We start from the raw sequence: 19,602 nt of genomic DNA, 5'->3' as shown, positions 1-19,602 counted from the left end.
ATAAATTGTAAAATGAGAATATATATATATATATATATATATATATATATCATGATTCACCATATGGTGATTACGCCTTTTAAAATAGTAATCATGTATTCTCCTCATTATTAATTATTTTATAACAATTCCTTCATTATAGTCCCCGTATAACTAATATTTAGTGTATCAAACAGCCAAATTGTCCAAAAGCAGCTTAATTTATTAGATTCAAGTTTGACATTTTGTTTAAAGTGCTCTTTGCAAAAATGCTTTTTAGCTAAAGTTATTTCCCAATAGACTCAATTAGCTCAGGCCTTGTAACACTGTTCAATCTTGAATAAGGTGACACTTCAAAGCCTTATATTTGTAACATTTGAAATAGGGTCAAGTGCACCAGAAACTTTAAACTTTGACTGGCTAGCAATATTACAATTTTACTAACCACTTCCAAGAGCAAATTAAAGATTATTTTGTGGGGAACAAAAAATACATCCTTCCCCTATGTTCTTTATTGTAGACAGTTGGCAGAGCAAACTGTGTAATACGCGCATCCCAGTCCATAATGCTGATATCTCAATCCCAGTTTTATGTGGCACAAATTTAAATTAAACTGATTAATAATAAGTATCAAATACAGAATGATCTACCAAAAATGTACGTTTCGACGATGTTTCCCATTTGTCCGTAGTGGATGAGCTCAGACAATGTGGCATTTCAGGTTGACCTATCAAATTCGATTTGAGAACAAATCCATAAATATATTATGTATGTGTATATAATATATATATATTATTATCCCGTCTTTTCTCTGCATTTTTTCTATCCATTGTCTTGGTAAAGTTTTCGTAGTGTAAATTTAACCTTTCTCAATCTTCCCTAAAAGTCTAATGCTCCAATTAATGTAGCAAGCTCAACTTATAACTGGAAATTATGTATTAGCTAGCCCACGATTAAAAGGCAAGAATTTGGCCACCTCAATTGCCTCCTTGAGTTTGGGACAGTCTATCAGTCAAATACCAGAAAAACTATGTAGGGATGCTTATCGGTCGGTTTGGTTCGATTTTGTGAATTACCGGTTCGGTTTATTGGTTTGTAAATACGCTAAACCAAAACCAAACCTATAAAATATTCGTTATTGATTTTCGGTTTATCAGTTTTTGGTCCTTAACGGTTCAATTTTCAGTTTAACCAATAAAAAAATGCTCCCTTTTTTTTTTCCTCTTGTTTTCATTTGTTCATATATACACCGCCTTCATGCATAAAGTCTGCACAAATTACAAGATAAAAAGTATAAAATGCACCGTAGCAATCTTTCAAAAATAAAACAAGGGTAGTTCTTAGTTTATTTGTTCATAAACAAGGACAACTTCTTCAGAAAAAACACCAGCAGCAAGACAAACTATAACTTGCAAAAAGCGATGGCAAAGACGGCTAGCCAGAGCTAGTGCCTTCAAAGATCCAAAACTGAGAGAACTCGCAAGCCCTAGTTTCCTTTGAGAAGTGAGGGAGAGAGGCAGAGAGGCATCGCAAGCCCTAATTCGTATGAGAATTGAGATAATATGATTAGAATAAGCATGTCTGCGGTAAGTAATTTAGAAATAGGGTATGTATTTAAAAATTATAATTTAAAGCCATTAATATATAATTAGGGATAAAAATATAATTTTAATATAAGCTTATTGGGTTATCGGTTCAACCATTAACTAAATCTTAAAATTGAAAACCGAACCGATAACCCAATAAAAAAATTTACAGAACCGTTCACAAACCGTTAACCCAATAACTCGATATCGGTAAACCAATAGTGTTTTTATTGGTTCGATTTATCGGTTAGAGCAGTTTTTGCACAACCCTAGACTATAGTGATAACTTATACACTTGAATATTTGTTATCCAGTTAGGTTTTTCATTCCTCTCCCGCTCCACCCATTTCTCAAGACATATTTCATAAATATAGCTGCAAAGGCTAAATAGTTGTCGCAGTCCAAGTTCATGAAAAGTATTATTCGCTTTGACCCAATAGACCTCACGAATTTATCCTTTCGATACATTGCTATCAAGCTCAAGAGTGTGCATATTATGTGAAATTGTGCTTTGTCATAACATTTCAGTTTTCCCTCCCTTTTTAATAAGGGATTTGCCTAAGGTATCATAAGAACCTCTTTATTGAAAGCTTGTCAGCCTAGCTAGAGCCTATTAGTCCTTTGACCTTGACCTGCTCTCATTCAGGAGCGTCACATATCAGCATCCTCGCTCATGAGGTTTGCCCTACCTTCATGTTGCAGGAGCCGGGTTCATATATCATATTTGTCAGAATCCAAGCCCATGACGTACTGTCCGCTTTGGTACAACAAACCTCATGAATTTGTCTCTTGAGCCGTGTCATCATCGAGCCCAAATATGTGCATACCATATCAACTTGTATGTTATAATACTTAGACATTATCCTCCTTTCTAATGTGGAGTTTACTTACGATACCATATACACTATTACTCTTTCAAAACTTACCGCTTAGAAATCTGTCAGTCCTTGTCCTTACTCCCCCCCCCCCCCCCCCCCGTTAGGCACGTCGTGATCAACTGTTGTACATAGGTGAGACTAGGGAAGTTCAAGGTAAATTCAAAAACTAATAAACATAACCACCAAATGGACAAAAAAGTCGACTTGTAACTGATTGACTCAGTCAGGTATTAAATTGAAAAACATACCAACAAGCATAGTGTGATTTGATATTGACAATAAAAAGAAACTTTAAAACGAAATAGGACCAAACCGACAATATGTAAGCCATATTTTTTTTATACATATAAAAGATATTTGTTGTTAGTGAAATCACAAGTTGATTGTTTATGTTGGTTTGATTGGTTTATAAAAAATAAAAATAAAAATTAAACGCGACAGACTCGAACCAAGAACACCCCTAGGTATTTCCAATCGATTTATCAGCTAGATTACCGAACCTTCCAAGTTTGTTTCGTCAGCTACATGCACATCTCATTGCATAGCTTATAGTAATTTTATTTCCTCGTTGATCATTTTATTAATTAAGAGGAAAAGTAATGAAAGGGAATTAGTTATTTAAAATTAAGTTGTGACCTCATGGTGAGAATTTGGAAGTTATTATATTTAGAGTTGCCATACTTTCAATTATTACTTTGATGATGTTTGTTTGTTCACCCCACTGGCCCAGCATTTAAAGATATTGTTACACCAACCGTAGCAAGAATTTTGTTCCTTGTAAGGTGTATCTAGTTCCATGTACCTATTCACAAATATTGTTCTCTATTTCCTGGAAGTTACTCTCCCTCTTCATACTTGACAAGTTGTTGAAATTAATCAAATTACAAAAATTCTTGAAGAAAATTTGATCATTTTCACTCGTGAAATAGGTAATCTTCTATTTCAAAATGACTTGTGCTCATTGCATGTTTGGTTCATGGGAATGTAGGGTTTGTTTAGTCATATGAAGGGGTGGAGGTAACATTCGCAATTAGATTCCAATTGAAACCGCAAGTCCTAATAACTACTCTCGCTTGGTCCTACAATAAGTTCTGCTTTAACAATTCTATACTAAAATTTTCCCTCCTTAACACCACAACCCAAAGGGAAAATCAAGGAAATTTTCTTTTAGTTTAACCATCTAAGTATTTGAAGTCTGTCTACGAAGGGGCAGAGCACTCTATATCAAAGAAGTTCTTCATTTCTATGGCTTGAACCTAATTAAGCGTGGAGTCCCAATTATCTCACCACACCCCTCCGTGACAAATCAATAACATTTTTTCAGTTTAACCATTCAATATCCGAAGTCTACTAGTTAATTCAAATCTGTGTTGAGGTAGGTCTACCAGGGGGTAAAGCTTCTCCATTCCCAAGGATCGAACTTGATTACGGATGGAGAGATCCCAACTATCCCCCTACATCCTCCACACTAAATCAAGGACACCATTTACAAATTTCACTTCTTAGTAACCACAGGACAACAAAATTAATGAGCATGAATAATTCTTTTCCAATCCCCAAAACCATCAATCAACTCCTAGTTCAATCGTCTTGAAATAAGCATGTGGGGACTTTAAAATAATAGGATGAAGCAACACCATGCCGAAAGGACGTTCCGTACCTGTGGCCTATTAAATGGAAACAAGACAAAATGCAATAATGTGGCCAACATATAATAAATCAATAGATGCAGACGTTTGCCAGCTAATAAGGTTAGACCAATCAGCTCAAGTCAAATAGCCCAATTTTGAAATATTTGATGAAATGAGATTTGGAGATTAGGTTGGAAGGATGGGCCAAAAAAATCATATAGAGGCTCTGAATCTTGAAGTATGTAGTATGAAAAAGAGGCAAGAACCGTGAAGGTAGCAGCATCCTGGAAGCACCCACATTCCTCTCACATTTATATAATAGGACGTCACATTTAATATCCAAAAAATAATAAAAGCATATACATCTAGACAGATAGACTGACATAGAAAAATAGGAAACGGATAACACTACGGATAACAATGTCACATGTATATGATAAGCTAACTGCTTTCAGAACACTGTTTTGTGAATCACCAAATTAACATGTAAAATTTGCTCACTATTGGAAATTAACCAGAATCAGGGATGGGAAGCAAAAAAGAAACACTGTTTTGAGAATCAGCAGATTAAGATGTAAAATTTGCTCACTATTGGAAAGAAATACATGGAGTGCTACCCAGATTAACATGATACGAACCATTAAACTGTAAAAAAAAGTTCTGCAACTTCAGCAATAAATAAACCACGCTTTTTTCCATACTGCTCGTAAGGAATACATGTCACCAGATCAAGATATTACAAACATTTAAACTGCAGCATAAGTTCTGCAAATTTACCAATACATTATTTGACATAGGTAGAAATATTGACTGATTAAACTCCAGATGGGCTGCTTCTTTTTCTTTATTTTTGATGAAAAGGTCAAAAAAAAAAAAAAAAAAAAAACTCCAGATGGGTTTCTACATCAGAGAATAAATGGTAGAAGCTCCAAAGAAGCATAGTCTGCATGCTTTGTCAACCTAATTTATTGCAAGTGGTACACTTACATTTACACGAGTCTCAACTCTCAAGTGTAACACACTTTTCCCCTTCTAGATTGTACATGATGTTATAAAATTATATTGTGTGCACAAATCATCATTTCCAAAAGAGAGATCCCCTGCAAAACTAATAAACATGATTTCAGAGCTTGGATTAATTCTGTGTCAACGCCTAGAGTTTGTTGGAAACTGACTACCGAAAATCAATTCTCGAATTAGCAGTTATGAGATGTTAATACATCAGACAACCATTGACATGTTCATTCAAGTCCACAGTTTGAACAGGATTAAACTTCAGACATATCCAGAGCGATATATAGAAGACAAAGCAAAGCGCGGGGAAGAATATGTTACAAGGAACAAAGGTGCAAACGGTTAAAACTTCAGATAAAACAAGTTGCGGTTTCCACTGATACAGAGATCACTATTTCCGGTTCTCATGTCCTCAACACATTTCAGGATCATATATGACAGATGACATAGGAGACGGTAACAGGCAACTCACTGGTAACTTGTTAGCAAAAGATGGTAAATAACAGGATAAGCAGAAAGCACTTAGAGCTCGTTTGGCAGGAGGCCTTAGCTAAAATAGTCATAGTAGTAGATGTGATATTATTTTATACCATGTTTGGTTGATATTTTGGGACATGTATAACTAATACATGGATTATTTAATACACCAAAGCGTGTATTATCTTATCCCACCACCACCCAGGGATAACTTATCCAGGGATAAAAAATTAAAATGACAAAATTAGCCTTGTTTTGTTCCAAGAAAACTATAAAGACCAAGCATTCAAGGGTATAATTGTAACAAATTATTTCTTAAGTTTTAAAAATAAATAAATATTCAAATGGTATCTTTTGTGTCCAATTTTAGTGTAATGAACCAAACACCCAACAAAAATAATCCCTGTATTACTAATCCATGTATTACTAATTCCTACATTACTAATCCCTGCGCTATTAATCCATGTATAACTTGTCTTTGTACCAAACGACCCCAGAGTCTACAATTTAATTTTGAAGATGTCTGGTTGAAGTCGCAATGTCTTAATAGCATATAAAAGAAACAAAGACTCGTCCATCTCTTTTGATTAAACTGACATGAAGAATCTCTTATGAATGTTTAATTCCACAAGGTTCATTTGGTAAATCCAAAAATGATTGAGTAAGCCAGGCTAAGTGTTCACACCCAAACAAAATTGTGGTGTGCTTGAATCGTGTTTATGTGAAGTCCTTGCATTAGGTTAATTTCCAACTTTAGTTTCTTACTAATAGCCTGAGGGGCAGGAGTTGCAGTGAAGAAAAGAAGTTAATCCTACTGCTTAACATCTCAGATGCAATCGGTTACCAGAAAAAATGTACATCATTTTGTTTCGCAATTAGAAAAGAAACTCTTTTTCGGGGAATTCCTTAAAAACACAAAAGAGAATAAAAGAATCTATAGTTTAGTAAGATTTTAACATTCGAATCCAGTTCTCGTATCTGATTTTTTTCACAACCCTTAAGGAATTCCGCTGTGGCCTTTCTTATTTGAAAATGTCATGTTTCAGTAAAATAGGCCCTTGTGTGGCCTTTGCTTCATCAAAAGCTTAAGATCAATGACCTGTTACAGTTGAAAGGCAATCAACTCTATAGGTCAATTTGGTGCATTATGTGCAAAAGAACAAGGACACACTTTCTATGTTACATTATTCATTTGCAAGAAGGTAAGTCGTAGAGAAGGATTATCGCAAATATTACTGGGGCTATTAGACAAATCTTCTCTGCTTCCACATTCAGATGATGAAATTTAACAGTAAAACTGTTAGTTAACAATCATGTTCTGGAAAGGATCTTTATCAAACAGAGAATTTTTATTATCAACTGTTAGTTAACGTTCCTGTGCTGGAAAAAGTTCTCATGAAAACTGAACTTTCCAACTTCTTATGCACAGAAACGTGATAATCTCCCCTTTTGCAGCCAATGCTCTAGTTATGCTATGCAGTAATATTTTATCAGGAGTAGTCCAAATTCTCAGCAATCAGTCACTTCTTCCTTACTTTTTTCCCAGGGGTTTGCACTCATGTCACTTGCAATTGACTTTCAGCGAGTAGATTTATAAGCGATGACTAAATCTATTAGCAAATGCTAGAATGTCTAAGAAAGTGCTAAGTGAGAACTCATCCAGACATTGAAACAGACAAACTTTTTGTATAAGCTAAACTACACCGAATCAAAGGAAATAGATATAGTTCACCCCACTTGAAACATCATCTATTTGCATTACATGATGCTTAAACTAATTAGAATATTCTTTCTGGGACTTGATCAAAAAGGTATTGGCAGGAAACTTCATCTGATTAACAATTTGGTTCTGTTTTGGTGTTGGGCAGGACAGCTGAGATTCAAGTCATGAGACACAATCAACCAACCAACCTACGCATGAAACTGCAAGTTCACCCAAATAATCTTAGCTTGAAAGGACACCAGCCAGCTGATAGGAGGAGAAATCCTCCACAGTACATTTTCAATGATGCCAAAATTTTGTAAGGGGACAAACATTAAATGCCACTTATACAATTAAGAAGATGCTATATAAGAAATTAACATATTAAGATTTGTGTCTAAAGGACCTGGACTAATGTTTATAGCATGTGCAGATTAAAACTTGCATACCTTGAAATTAAGCAACACTCAAAAGAGATGAATATCATACCAAGTTTTCAAATGCTTCATTGTTGAGAAACCCATTGCATCAGTGTTCATAAGATCCCTCAAAGGAACTTAATGACTTTATAATGGATTCATACACCTTAATCCCCTCCAAGTAAACAGTATCCTTGAGGAACTGCCAGGAGAACAAATGATTGGCATCAGAGAAACAAATGACTATTGACTTGTCATAGAGAGAAGCAGTGACAAACCTCATTGTGGTCATGAAGTAAGATGGGGGTGTTCTTCATAGGGGAGAAACCAAAGGAGGGAATTCCCAGCCGTCTCATGAATCGAGCATCAGTAGTCGAAGCTAATATTTCAGGCTTGGAGAGTTTGCCACCAGCTCTAGTAACAGCTTCATTGAAAATGGACCACCAAGGGTTGGAATCGGAAGCAAGAGTCATCAGAGGACGTCCCTTGTTATCCCTTAGGAATCCCTTCTCAGTTATCTGCCACATTACAAGAAGCCTGAAATCAGAAGACCAAAAGTACACAAACAACAACAACAACATATCCAGTGTAATCCCACAAGTGGGGTCTGGGGAGGGTAGGATGTTCGCAGACCTTGCCTCTACCTTTGTGGGGTAGGGAGGTTGTTCCCGATAGACCCTCGGCTCTAAGAGAGGTTCTCGAAGCAGGGAAAATATGACAGCAAAATAGCAAGATACAAAGCAAATGAAACATCAGATAGTAATACACATTAGGAGAATAAGAAACTACGCGATTACTAAATACTACTACTAATGAGGAGAGGAGATGAGGCTAGCCCCCTGCCTCTCCCACATAAAGAAGACCAAAAGTACACCTTATCCTAATTTTTGTGTTTAGTGAAACAAATAACATATTTAACCCAAATGTAAAGTTCTTTAAAATTGGTGATTTAAACATAAAAGTGGGAACGGGATAAAAACAAGCTTCATCTACCTAACAATGAGGCCAAGCATTACTTACATTAGAAATGATGTATCTACTTCAAATAAACTTATATACTCTCTACTTAGAGTTGTCCCCCCCAAAAAGTTTGTCTTGAATAAATAGAGTTGCAGCAGAATAATTACAGAGGATTCAAATTGAGGCATAGTTGATTGATGGACCGATTGATAAATAGAGAATATTGTGACTACTTCCCAAAAAGAGCTTTTCCATTACACTATCCGGCACTTTTGGATATCAATGATCAAAAAGTTTTAATGGAGCCCACCTTAAAGAGAGAATTTCCCATCATTGAAGAGCTTCAGAAATACAAGAATCAGACAATTGTAGCTAAATGTGTACTCTTAAGCTCTTACTTTTCTCTAGATTTCCAGCCAAATTAATCCTAATTTGTGATTTCCAACAAAACCTTTCTTCTCGACTTCTCCAATCCTTCCTCTTCTCAAAACTCTCTCTTCTTAACACGTCTCCCCACAGCAGGTACACTTTACTTTATCATCTTGAGGTCCAGATTGATAGAACCCAAGATTTAAATTGATCACATAGTAGCAGTTATGACGACGTGGAGTGTCATCAGTTGAAAATTAGTGTAAAATCCGTTTTAGATGGAAAAGGAAAGTCTTCTTCTTAGCTGGGGAAAAGTCATGAAATCATGGGTAAAAAGGGAGAGTCAGCCACGTGGTTTGAAAGGATGGGAAGAAGGAAATCTTCGTCAATAACATTAGAGTTGAAAGTAACAGAATTTTTTGGATCTGCAAAAGTATTGATGAAGACATCTGAAGAACCAGGGAGATCTACATCGGAGATGGAGAAACAGGAACAACTATATGCATATTACATCATCCCAAACTACAACAAATCTTGGGATTCAATAGAAACACTGTAGTAGAAGGGAGTAGGACAAGATTGATCATAATGATCAAACTCTGGTGGCAGGACATTTCAAATAAATTTACGAAACTCAAGGCGAAAGAATTTCTTCTCCAACTGTAACCTTCCCCCATTATTACTTCAAAATTAGTTCCTTGTAAGATTCATATTAATATTTAGGTAATCATATTACCTTTTCCTTTTTTCTCCCTCTTATCACTCCAAAAATTAGGCAGAGATAGCCACACTTAGGAGATGGTAGGAAACAGGTGTGTGAAAACTGTAGAACTTCCCCTTATAGAAGTGATCAAGCAATCCCTAAAATCAAGAAAGTACTTTCTAGCAAAGATGTAAGGTGGGCAGTTTGGTGAACTGGTGGCAGAAGGCTCCAATAAAACGTAGATAGAACAATAGGTACAATCAAATTGGAACATCTACGAGACAAGCGTTTCTCACTTCTGTTCAAGTTCGCACAGAAAACAGTTGAACGGCCTCAAGCTTCAGTTGGTTAGTGGTATCCAACCACCTCCTACCACACTTAGTAGCTGGTATCAGTGGCGGAGCCACACTATACTTGTTTTTTTACAAGGTTAAAATTATTTTTTATGTATATATAATAGACGTTGAACCCCCACTTCTTCGTATGTAGCTGGTATGGCACTCCATCTCATCTCGTGTCAACACAGGTCATTCTGCTTCACTGCACATACATCTTTTTCCTAATTTTTCCAAGTCACTGGACCATGCCAAAAATGCGCTGGAGAGTATGCTCAACAGATATACTGAGACAGGGGCCTTGAGTTGTGGTTTCCTGACTAAACCATACATAGTCAATTTTTTATTTTTTTCTTTTTTCTTTTTCAATGTGATGGCTCTGCGCTTTGACTCTTCTGCTGCTTTTCCACTAGCTTCTGAATGACTTGCTTGAGTCTATGTTCGACTATTTGTCGTTGTTTCCTCTTCTCTAGTTCAATGGTAGGAGTTGCGGTTGGCAGTGTCGTCTTCTCTTACCTCTTGTTGACAACCCATTGGTCTTTCTTAACGTTGAAATGTGTGACCAACTCATCTAAAAGCTAACATGTGAGTGAGAGTGGAAATCTAGAGAGAAGTAAGAATCAGCCAATTATAGCTAAATGTGTCCTCAACATAGCTTTAGACTTGATCATCTTCCTCAACAGTGGCGGATGCATCGTTTACAATACCGGTTAACCGGTGGGTTTGGCCCAAACCTTGTACTTGTCTTAAAAAATACATGTAATACGTACAAATTATAAATTTAGAATTCAGTAACTCCTAAGGGCTAGAATCCAGAATCATGATTCAAATTCTGGAACTGTTGTTAAATCTTCTTATCAGTGACAAAGATAGAAAAGATTTGAGACTCGTTTATCGATGTTGCCTCCAATAGACACTTCTTCTCTCTGAGAGTCAGCTCTTTCTTAATGAGACTTAGGAGGAGTGATCAACTTTTTTTGCTTTTATTGTTTGGACTCCAGCCCTTGCCAACTGCAATGTTATTTCCATCGATAGATTTTCCTTCCAGACATGATTTCTTCCTGTCCACCCAGCTCCCGCGATTTCTTCTGGGGTGGTGTTTCCCTTCATTCTCAACTCCTTCTGACATGCTTCCCTCCTTTGAGAAGCTGACACATCTTGTTGAGTGTTGAAGATATGACTAAGTAAATAGAAGGGTTCTCTCTAATAACTTAAGTTTTTAGATTAGATGATTTCACACTTTAATATGGCTTCAAAGCACGCAGAGCTTCTTGGTTTGAGTCTCACCACTATCATTATCCAAAAAAAAAAAAAATTCATGTGCTTGCCTTATGAAAAAGAATCAGACCCACATGTTAGTGGACGTGTCAAGGATATGACTAAGTAACTAAATGTGTATTCTCTCTAACATCTTAAACTAAGTTTAGATGAGATGGTCACACACTTTAACATGGTAGCAGAGCAGGCAGAAGTCATGGGATCGAGTTTTACTGCCACCTATTCTCAAAAAGAATCTTCACGTGCTTGCTTCCATGTAAAAGAAATAGGATCGCACGTGAGAGGGCGTGTTGAAGACATAATTAAGTAAATAAAAGTATGTTTTCCTAACAGTTTAAGCTTTTCAATAAGATTGTCACATACTTCCACACTGAGATTTGGAAGCAGTATCAGTAATCCACCACACTGGCAGATAATGGAAAGAAAGAGTCAACATCAGTCACCATATCAGAGATGACATAGTCAACATCAGTCACCATATCAGAGATGACATACACCTGTCAGATAGCACGAACATGTCATTGTTGACTGCTATCTAGATAGCATTATCAAACAGTTGTTGTTAGTATGATTATAAGAGTTCAGTGATGCGACATAGGAGGTGGAGGTGGAAGCGAAAATCGATGCACAAGTCCTACCCAAGAAAGGTAGTTTCAAGTATGTTGGGTCCTTAAAAGAAGGAGACGGTGAGATTGATGATGATGTCACTCATCGTATTGGGGAAGGAGTGGGTGAAATGGAGGCTCGCATCCGGGTTACTGTGCGATAAGAATATGTCACTAAGGCTTAAAGGTAAATTCTACCGCGTGGTGGTTAGACCGACCTTGTTGTATGGGGCAGAGTATTGGCTAGTCAAGAACGTCCATGTTCAGAAGATGAGTGTACCGGAGATGCAGATGCTCATATGGATGTGTGGGCATACTAGGAGGGATATGATTAGGAACGAAGTTATACGGGGCGAGGTGGAAGTGGCCCCCGTGGCGGACAAGATGAGGGAAGCGAGATTGAGATGGTTCAGGAATGTGAAGAGGAGGTGTGTTGATGCGCCAGTACGGAGGTGTGAGAGGTTGGCTATAACAGGAATTAGGAGAGGTAGAGGTAGGTGAGAAGAAGAACTGGGAGAAGTGAATAGACAGGACATAGCACAGCTTCAGCTTAATGAGGACATGACCCTAGATAGAAAAGTGTGGAGGTCGAGGATTAGGCTAGAAGGTTAGTAGGTAGCCAAGTGATCTCCTTATTAGTAGTATTTGTTAGTAATTCCGTAGTTTCTATTCTTCAAGGTGTATTAATATCTGTTGCCTCATTTGCTTTTTATCTTGGTATTTTATTGTCATATTTTTCTTGATACCATGCTTCACATCCCTGTCTTTTTTTTCGAGCCTAGGGTCATCGGAAACAACCTCTCTACCCCACAAAGGTAGGGGTAAGATCTGCGTACATCCTACCCTTCCCGGACCCCACTTCTGAGATTACATTGGGTATGTTGTTGTTGCTATCACTTGAAATACCGCTTGTTCTTCAATTCTTTGGTTGATGGAAGTTCTGTAGCTTTTTTCTTTCCTCAATATTCACCAACTCCTTATCTTTTGACAACTTGAGAGTGGGACAAGAATACGGTTTTACCAGGATGATTTCAATTGCATGAACCTATGCAGACCACTACTAGTCAGAAGGTTTAGGTTCGGTTGGTCCACATAAGCAATAACGAACACGAGATGAGGTCTTGAGGACCTTTTCCTCTTATGCTATGAGCATTTCTTTGAACCAAGTATGCATGTTGACAGTCGACCATGGAGATACTGACATACCGAAAAAGTATTTGTCTAAAGGAGGGAAGGAAGTGCTTATTAAGAGTACTCTCTCAACTATCCCCACTTAATAAATGTCCTTTATTTCTTGCTCCAACTTTGGTTATGGAAAAGTTGGAAAGGATTCAAAGAAATTTTCTTTGGATGCGGCGGATGGGACAAAGAAGTTCCACTTGGTGTGTTGGGAGATACATCTCCTAAAAAATGGGGAGGCCTTGGGATTAAAGACTTGAAAGCCTTTAATAAAGCTCTTTTGGGTAAATGGTTGTGGAGGTTCGGCGTGGAGACACAAGCTCTGTGAAGGGGGGTTTTAAAGGAAAAATATGGGATTATGGAAGGAGGGTGGCCTATGGAGGGAGGAATATTTTGGAGGGATGGGATGATTTCTGGGGAAACACTTCATTCAAGGTCGGATACGGGAAGAGAATAGATTTTTGGGGACATAGATGGTGTAGGGATGTGATTTTGAAAGATGAATTCCATAGTTCGTACAGAATTTCTTGCCAAAGAGTTGACAATTCAACAAATTAGGGGGATATAAGGTGGAGAGAGCTTTTGGGACTTAAGATTCTGGAAGGATTTTAGTGAGTGGGAAGTAGTTGAGTTCCAAAGATTGTTACTTCATAGCCAAGTCAATCCGAGTATTAATCCTAAAGCATGGTGGTGGAAATTGGGGAATAATGGTGTGTTCTCTGTGAAGACCTTCTATGAGAAGCTTTTGGTTAGGGTGGCGCAACTGTTTCCATGTAATGCAATATGGATTCCAAAAGTGCCAAGAAAAGTGTGTTTTTTTACTTGGTTAGGACCCAGAAAGTGCGATTTTGTGTGAAAAATCTGAGAAAGCGAAAGGTTGTATGCGTCAGTTGGTGCTACATGTGCAAGGAGACGGGCGATGACATGAATCATCTTCTTTTACATTATGGATTGACGATGAGGTTATGGTGGGATATGTTTAGGTGGTTTGATACTCCTTGGGTGATGCCAAATACTGTGAAGGAGTTCACGGTCCGTAGGAAGAGCGGAAGGAGGAGAAGAAGATGAAGGGCATGCAAAGTAGTTCCACTTGCGTTAATGTGTATTGTTTGGAAAGAGAGAAATAGGAGAGCTTTTGAAGGAGTAGAGACGAGCTTTACCCAGTTGAGGAGTAGTCTTCATTCCCTTATTGCTTTTTGGTGCACCCAGAAAGTCCCTTGTTGTATAGACGATTGGGTGGATTTTGTAGAGAATCATATGTTTTTGTAAATGCTTTACCTTTTGGTATACCACTTGTATACGGCCGATTTTGGCCTTGTTTATGAATGAAATACTTTTACCTGATCAAAAAAAAAAAATACTGACATACCGAGAGTCTGACCATTGAACATTGCATCTAGTGCACATCTTCTAAAATCTCTTCGTGCAAGCAACAATGGATTCATCAATCTGCTGTTTCAAGTTGACGAGGTCAGCGATATACAACTTTTGGCTGTAGCCTATAAAATCGGTCATGGAACATTCGTTCCATGTCAGCCCATTTTGAACTGAATTGGCAGGCAGCGATAAGTCTTAGGCAAAGATGGTCTTTATTGGCAACAAGGGAAAGAGATGAAGCTTATGCCATTCTTTATGCGCAACCTCTCCAAATTCTGTAGTAAACGTGTTAATGCGCTCTAGGGTAGATTAGGCATCCTCTCAAAATATGACATAGAAACCTATTGGAAGAGGCACATCTGATGATCAAGTCAGGACAGGTACAGATTCGTCTATTTTCATTAGAAAAAAGGCGGGGGTACAGACTTGTCTATTGGCTTGAAGTTAATGCCAAAGTACTGCCTCATTATTTCGGTCAGTGCACTCAAGATGATTGTGGAATTGATGGCTTGTCTGGTCAGAAGCAGAGTTCCAGATAGAAGTCACTACAGGCTGGGTTGGTCTTGGTTATCATTCACTTGCCGGGCTAGCGTGGTCGGACGTATTGTTGATTTGGACTAACAAAAGGATTTGCAGCAAAAGGTGGGTGTGCGCCCCATGTCTACTTCTGCTAAATGATTTTCCAGCACAAGCTCACTCCCAGATATGGATGGTGTTGTATGACCACTGGGACCCAATACTCCTCGAAGCTTTACTTCTTTAGGACCTGATTTCACTCGGTTCATGAACTTGAAGTTGGGCAAGAACCTGGGAAAAAGACTTTAACTCATAGTTCTCCCAACTCAGACAGATAAAACTGTAAGATTCAACCACACTGGCATCAGTTCCTTCAGTTGAATCAACACATCTTGGCTTCTTGATGAATGACTTTTTGATTCACCTCCTACTATAATAACCACAGAACCCAACTCAGACAGATAAAACTGTAAGAATACAGCCACACTGGCATCAGTTCCTTCAGTTGAATCAACACATCTTGGCTTCTTGATGAATGACTTTTTGATTTCACCTCCTACTATAATAACCACGTCATTCATACAGGAGTAAATCAATATGGGTATTAATGACGTAATGCACCAGTTCCCCCAACATACTGGTAAAGTAGAAATCCACTTTGCTCGAGAGTAGGAGCTCAAGGTGACAAGACAACAAGAAAAACACTCTTTGGCAAACCTCAGTTACCAGCCTGTCCAAGACCAGCCAAAGCCGCAGTTCAGCATGAGTTCTCCTTACAGCACGGAAAACTTCAATGCCGGGGAGAGAGGCAGATTCCATCAAATCTCGTGGCTTAGATGGCAAATTAAGCGTGGCCAGCTCCTACTGACTATGCTTTTTATCCGGGGATGATTACACAAAGCCACAATCTAATCTTCAGTACAAGCAAGCCAACATGGCTAAGAGACTATTATTTCAACAAGTAATTTTTCACTTACCTGTAACCTTTTCTTTTTAAATAAATCCACAAGTCAGAGGTTAGTGAATTCCACACCAGAAAACTATTTTCTGCTATTACCAACCTACTTTAAACAGTGATCCAAATATTTCAGTATACTGTTGATATACCTCAAAATTCTCTGAACAGTTCCGGAAAGCTAATAAAGTGCACCATCATTCCTTTAATCTAAAGGCATTTGAACTATGCCTGGAAACAATTGATATAACTTCCAAATCTCAAATATGCTAACTATGTGTTACAAGAAAGATTAGAAAGAGATTTTACAATGAATCTTCAGAATAATCATACAGAAATAGTGGAAAAATAAGCAAAGGTCTGGAAAATAACAACAATAAGCATAGCAAAAAGCAACTATTCACCTCATATGTCATGTTCCTCCAAGTTGGTGCCCATTGCTCTTCAATTATCTTCCTCATAAGTTGTGGGTCAGTTGTTGGTGGCATCCTAATATCAAATCCTGCCTCAGCCTCAGAGGGTTGCATGTTCATCACAAATCCCTATGCAACCAAATCATGAGCCTCCATAAATCATAGGTCACAACCGTATACTACAACAAAATAACCCAATACCCATAAGCCAATGTTATCTAATACATAGAAAGCAGTTAATTAAACAGGAACAAGTTCATAATTTGTTACATAACCTTAGATGTTATTCCCCATTGGTAGGTTTTTTATCATACATCAATATACTTTAAGAACCTTGGGGCAAAACACTAACTTTTTAAGCTAAAGAGAATTTGAAAGACTTATCAGTAAGAAAGTATTATTGGCATCACATATTTCTCAAGTTGAATACGAAAGAGAAACGATAATAATTCTGATAAGCACAACCATAGACTACAAGGAGATAAGCTCAATGCATCATAAGCCAATGTTACCTAATACATAGAAAGCCGTTAATTAAACAGGATCAAGTTCGCATTTCCTCGTAACCTAACCTTAAAAGTTATTCCCCATTGGTAGGTTTCTTTTGATCACACATCAACATACTTTAAGAACCTTGGGGAAATGTGCTAATACCATTTCAAGCTAAAGGGAATTCGAAATACTAATCAGTAAGAAAGTATTATTGACATCACATATTTCTTAAGTTGAATGGGAAAGAGAAACAATACTAATTCGGATGACTAACTTTAGCATTCCGAATTGCTAATTTATCAACTAGTGCTCGAAAAAACATACTAGATATCAAAAGATAAAGCTAAATCGAGAATTCAAAACTCACAGTTGGGGAAGGAGTTCCGGCCTTGAGAAACACTGGGTTGACCGAAACGACCTCAGAATTAGCAGCCAATCCAGCCTTGACTATATCAAACTTAGACTCCCTAAACTTAGTAACAACCTCAATACTCTTCATCAAGTTCTCCATAGCAGTATTATCATACAATTTAGAACCATGTCCAGGGGTTCCAACAGACTTAATCACCATATGCCAAGGTGTCCTATCAGCATAAAACACTCTAAACTCATCATTAGTCGAAGCCTGTCCTTCATCCATCACAAACCCAACATTTAACTCTTCAAATTCTTTACGCTCCACAAACTTCCCCATCCCATCAAACCCACCAACCTCCTCCTCAGGGATATACAAAATATGAACATTTCTCAATGGCACAAAATTCGGATCACTGCTTTGAATCACTTTGATTGCCTCCAAATACTGCATACCTGTTGGAAAAAGTTAATCCAAAGTTGTAGGAAATCAAAATTGATTAGCATTTGATGTTTTAATTCATGTCAAGTTAGAATTTATAGTTAAATTTATATAGGAATAGGTTTTCCTGTTTTGAGTTAAAGTAAGTTTCGTACTACTCCCGTCTATCCGAATTTATGTGTCACGGTTTGGATTTCGAGAGTCAAATTGTTTTATTTTGACCGTGAATTACAGCATTAAACCTATACGTTTTTGAAATAAATTTACATATTTGAAAACTACATAAAAAAATACAATAAGCCACAATAATTGACAATTCATAATACTCAAAGGGTATTAAAAAATTACGGTCAAACAAAAACCAATTTGAATCTCGAAATTCGAAAAGTGCTACATAAATTCGGACGAAGGGCATATTATAAATAGGGATGCTGCTAGCTATTTTCATGATTGTGGAGAGTGGAGAATTGCAGAGAGCATTCAAAGAATTATGAATTTATAAATAAAATACTCCCTAGTTTCAATTTCATTGTTTGGTTTTGACTTGACACGGAGCTTAAAAATGTAAAGAAAGACTTTTTAATCTAGAGCCTGTTTGGATGGGCTTTAAAAAAGCGGCTTATAAGCTGAAAACAACTTATAAGCTGCTTTAGATAAGCTAAGCTAAACGGGCCCAATTACTTTTTTGGGCTTATTTTAAGCATAAAATGAACTTTTAAAAGTAGCCAAACACTCAAAAAAGCTGAAAACAGCTTATAAGCAACTTATAAGTCAAACCAAACGGGCTCCTAGTGTGTTTGTTAACTAGAGATAAGTAGAATATACTAAAATATCCTTTAATCTCGGGATCTTAAACATGTCACGTAGAAAGTTAGAGTTAAAGAGTTGCCAAAAAGGGAAAGATCATAATTCGAACACCCCACGTTTTACTGGGAAGGACTGATTTTCTAAGGCAAATTACATAGTCATATCCACAATAAAAGAACTGGTGAGACTCCCTTTCTTTTGATATCCCCAATCTTGTTGAAGAGAACATGAGAGGCTTAAAATAAAAGTGTTCGCAACACATCCGAAAGTGTACTAATTAAGCCGACCATTAATGACTAGTTAAAACACTAGGAATGATTTTTTGAAAACGGACTAAAAAGGAAAGTAAGACAAACAAACTGAAACGGAAGGAATATTTTGATTCAATTACCAATACACTTATCATCCTGGGCTCCACGTGCGAAGATTCTTCCATCAGAATCCCTGTAAGCGGAAAAGGGTGGGTAGGTCCATTTATCAGGCTCAGCGGGTACTGAGTCAAGATGGGAGTTGAAGAGAATGGAAGGAAGTGAAGGATTGGAACCAGGCCAGGTTAATAACAGGAGAGGTATAGTAGGGGTGAGGTGAATGATTTTGGAGTGGAGATTTGGGATGGTGTTAGCGAATTGTGTGAGGTAGTCGATGGGGGTAGTGTAGTTTGGGTTAGGATGAGCAGTGTTGATTCTGAGGTAATTTTGGAAACGGGAAATGGGTGTGTCTGATTCAGAGGTGGAGATGGTGGAGAGTGAGAGGAGGAGGAGGAGGAAGAAGATTTGGAGGTGAGCCAACATGGTGAAAAGCCTCTCCAGAGAGATGTGCTTGGAGTGTTGACGGTTTGAGTGTTTCACTGTTAGAGTCGGTTATTATTTGAGACCAAAATGAAAGAATTAACGACTTGTATTTACCTTCCGCTGGGCAATAGATTTTGAAGCTGAATCTGGAAACTTAAAAAGTTTGAGTTTTTCAAGTTGTGAATTTTGGAACTTGAAGTTGTGTTTGGATATATATTTTATTTGAAAAAAAATTAAAGTTTTGTGAGTGAAAGTGAAATTTCTTCTAAAAATTTATCTGAGTCACTTCAAACAGATATTTGAAGATAAATTTTTAAAATCTGATTCAAAATCTATTATC

At 37.4% G+C, this 19,602-nt stretch overlaps 1 protein-coding gene across 3 annotated transcripts; it reads right to left on the bottom strand.

Moving 5' to 3' along the window:
* Nucleotides 1–4,741: 4,741 nt before the first annotated feature.
* LOC132034174 (uncharacterized) lies at nt 4,742–19,346 on the bottom strand. Of its 3 annotated transcripts, none has more exons than XM_059424447.1 (6): nt 18,863–19,345; nt 17,236–17,678; nt 16,368–16,505; nt 7,965–8,204; nt 7,757–7,888; nt 4,742–5,182 (listed from the first exon to the last, which is right to left on the bottom strand). In XM_059424447.1, exons 1-5 carry the CDS (start codon nt 19,260–19,262, stop codon nt 7,796–7,798), a joined length of 1,314 nt encoding a protein of 437 aa, XP_059280430.1. In that variant the 5' UTR covers nt 19,263–19,345; the 3' UTR covers nt 4,742–5,182; nt 7,757–7,795. The 3 variants fall into 3 exon arrangements, with proteins under 3 accessions (XP_059280430.1, XP_059280429.1, XP_059280431.1); XM_059424446.1 differs by having other exon boundaries at nt 4,742–5,174; XM_059424448.1 differs by lacking the exon at nt 4,742–5,182 and adding an exon at nt 7,232–7,488 and having other exon boundaries at nt 18,863–19,346.
* Between the last annotated feature and the right edge of the window lie 256 nt (nt 19,347–19,602).

The sequence above is a fragment of the Lycium ferocissimum genome, chromosome 10 (assembly GCF_029784015.1).
Source record: "Lycium ferocissimum isolate CSIRO_LF1 chromosome 10, AGI_CSIRO_Lferr_CH_V1, whole genome shotgun sequence".
Taxonomy (NCBI): Eukaryota; Viridiplantae; Streptophyta; class Magnoliopsida; order Solanales; family Solanaceae; genus Lycium; species Lycium ferocissimum.
This window is presented reverse-complemented; position numbering and strand designations above follow the sequence as displayed.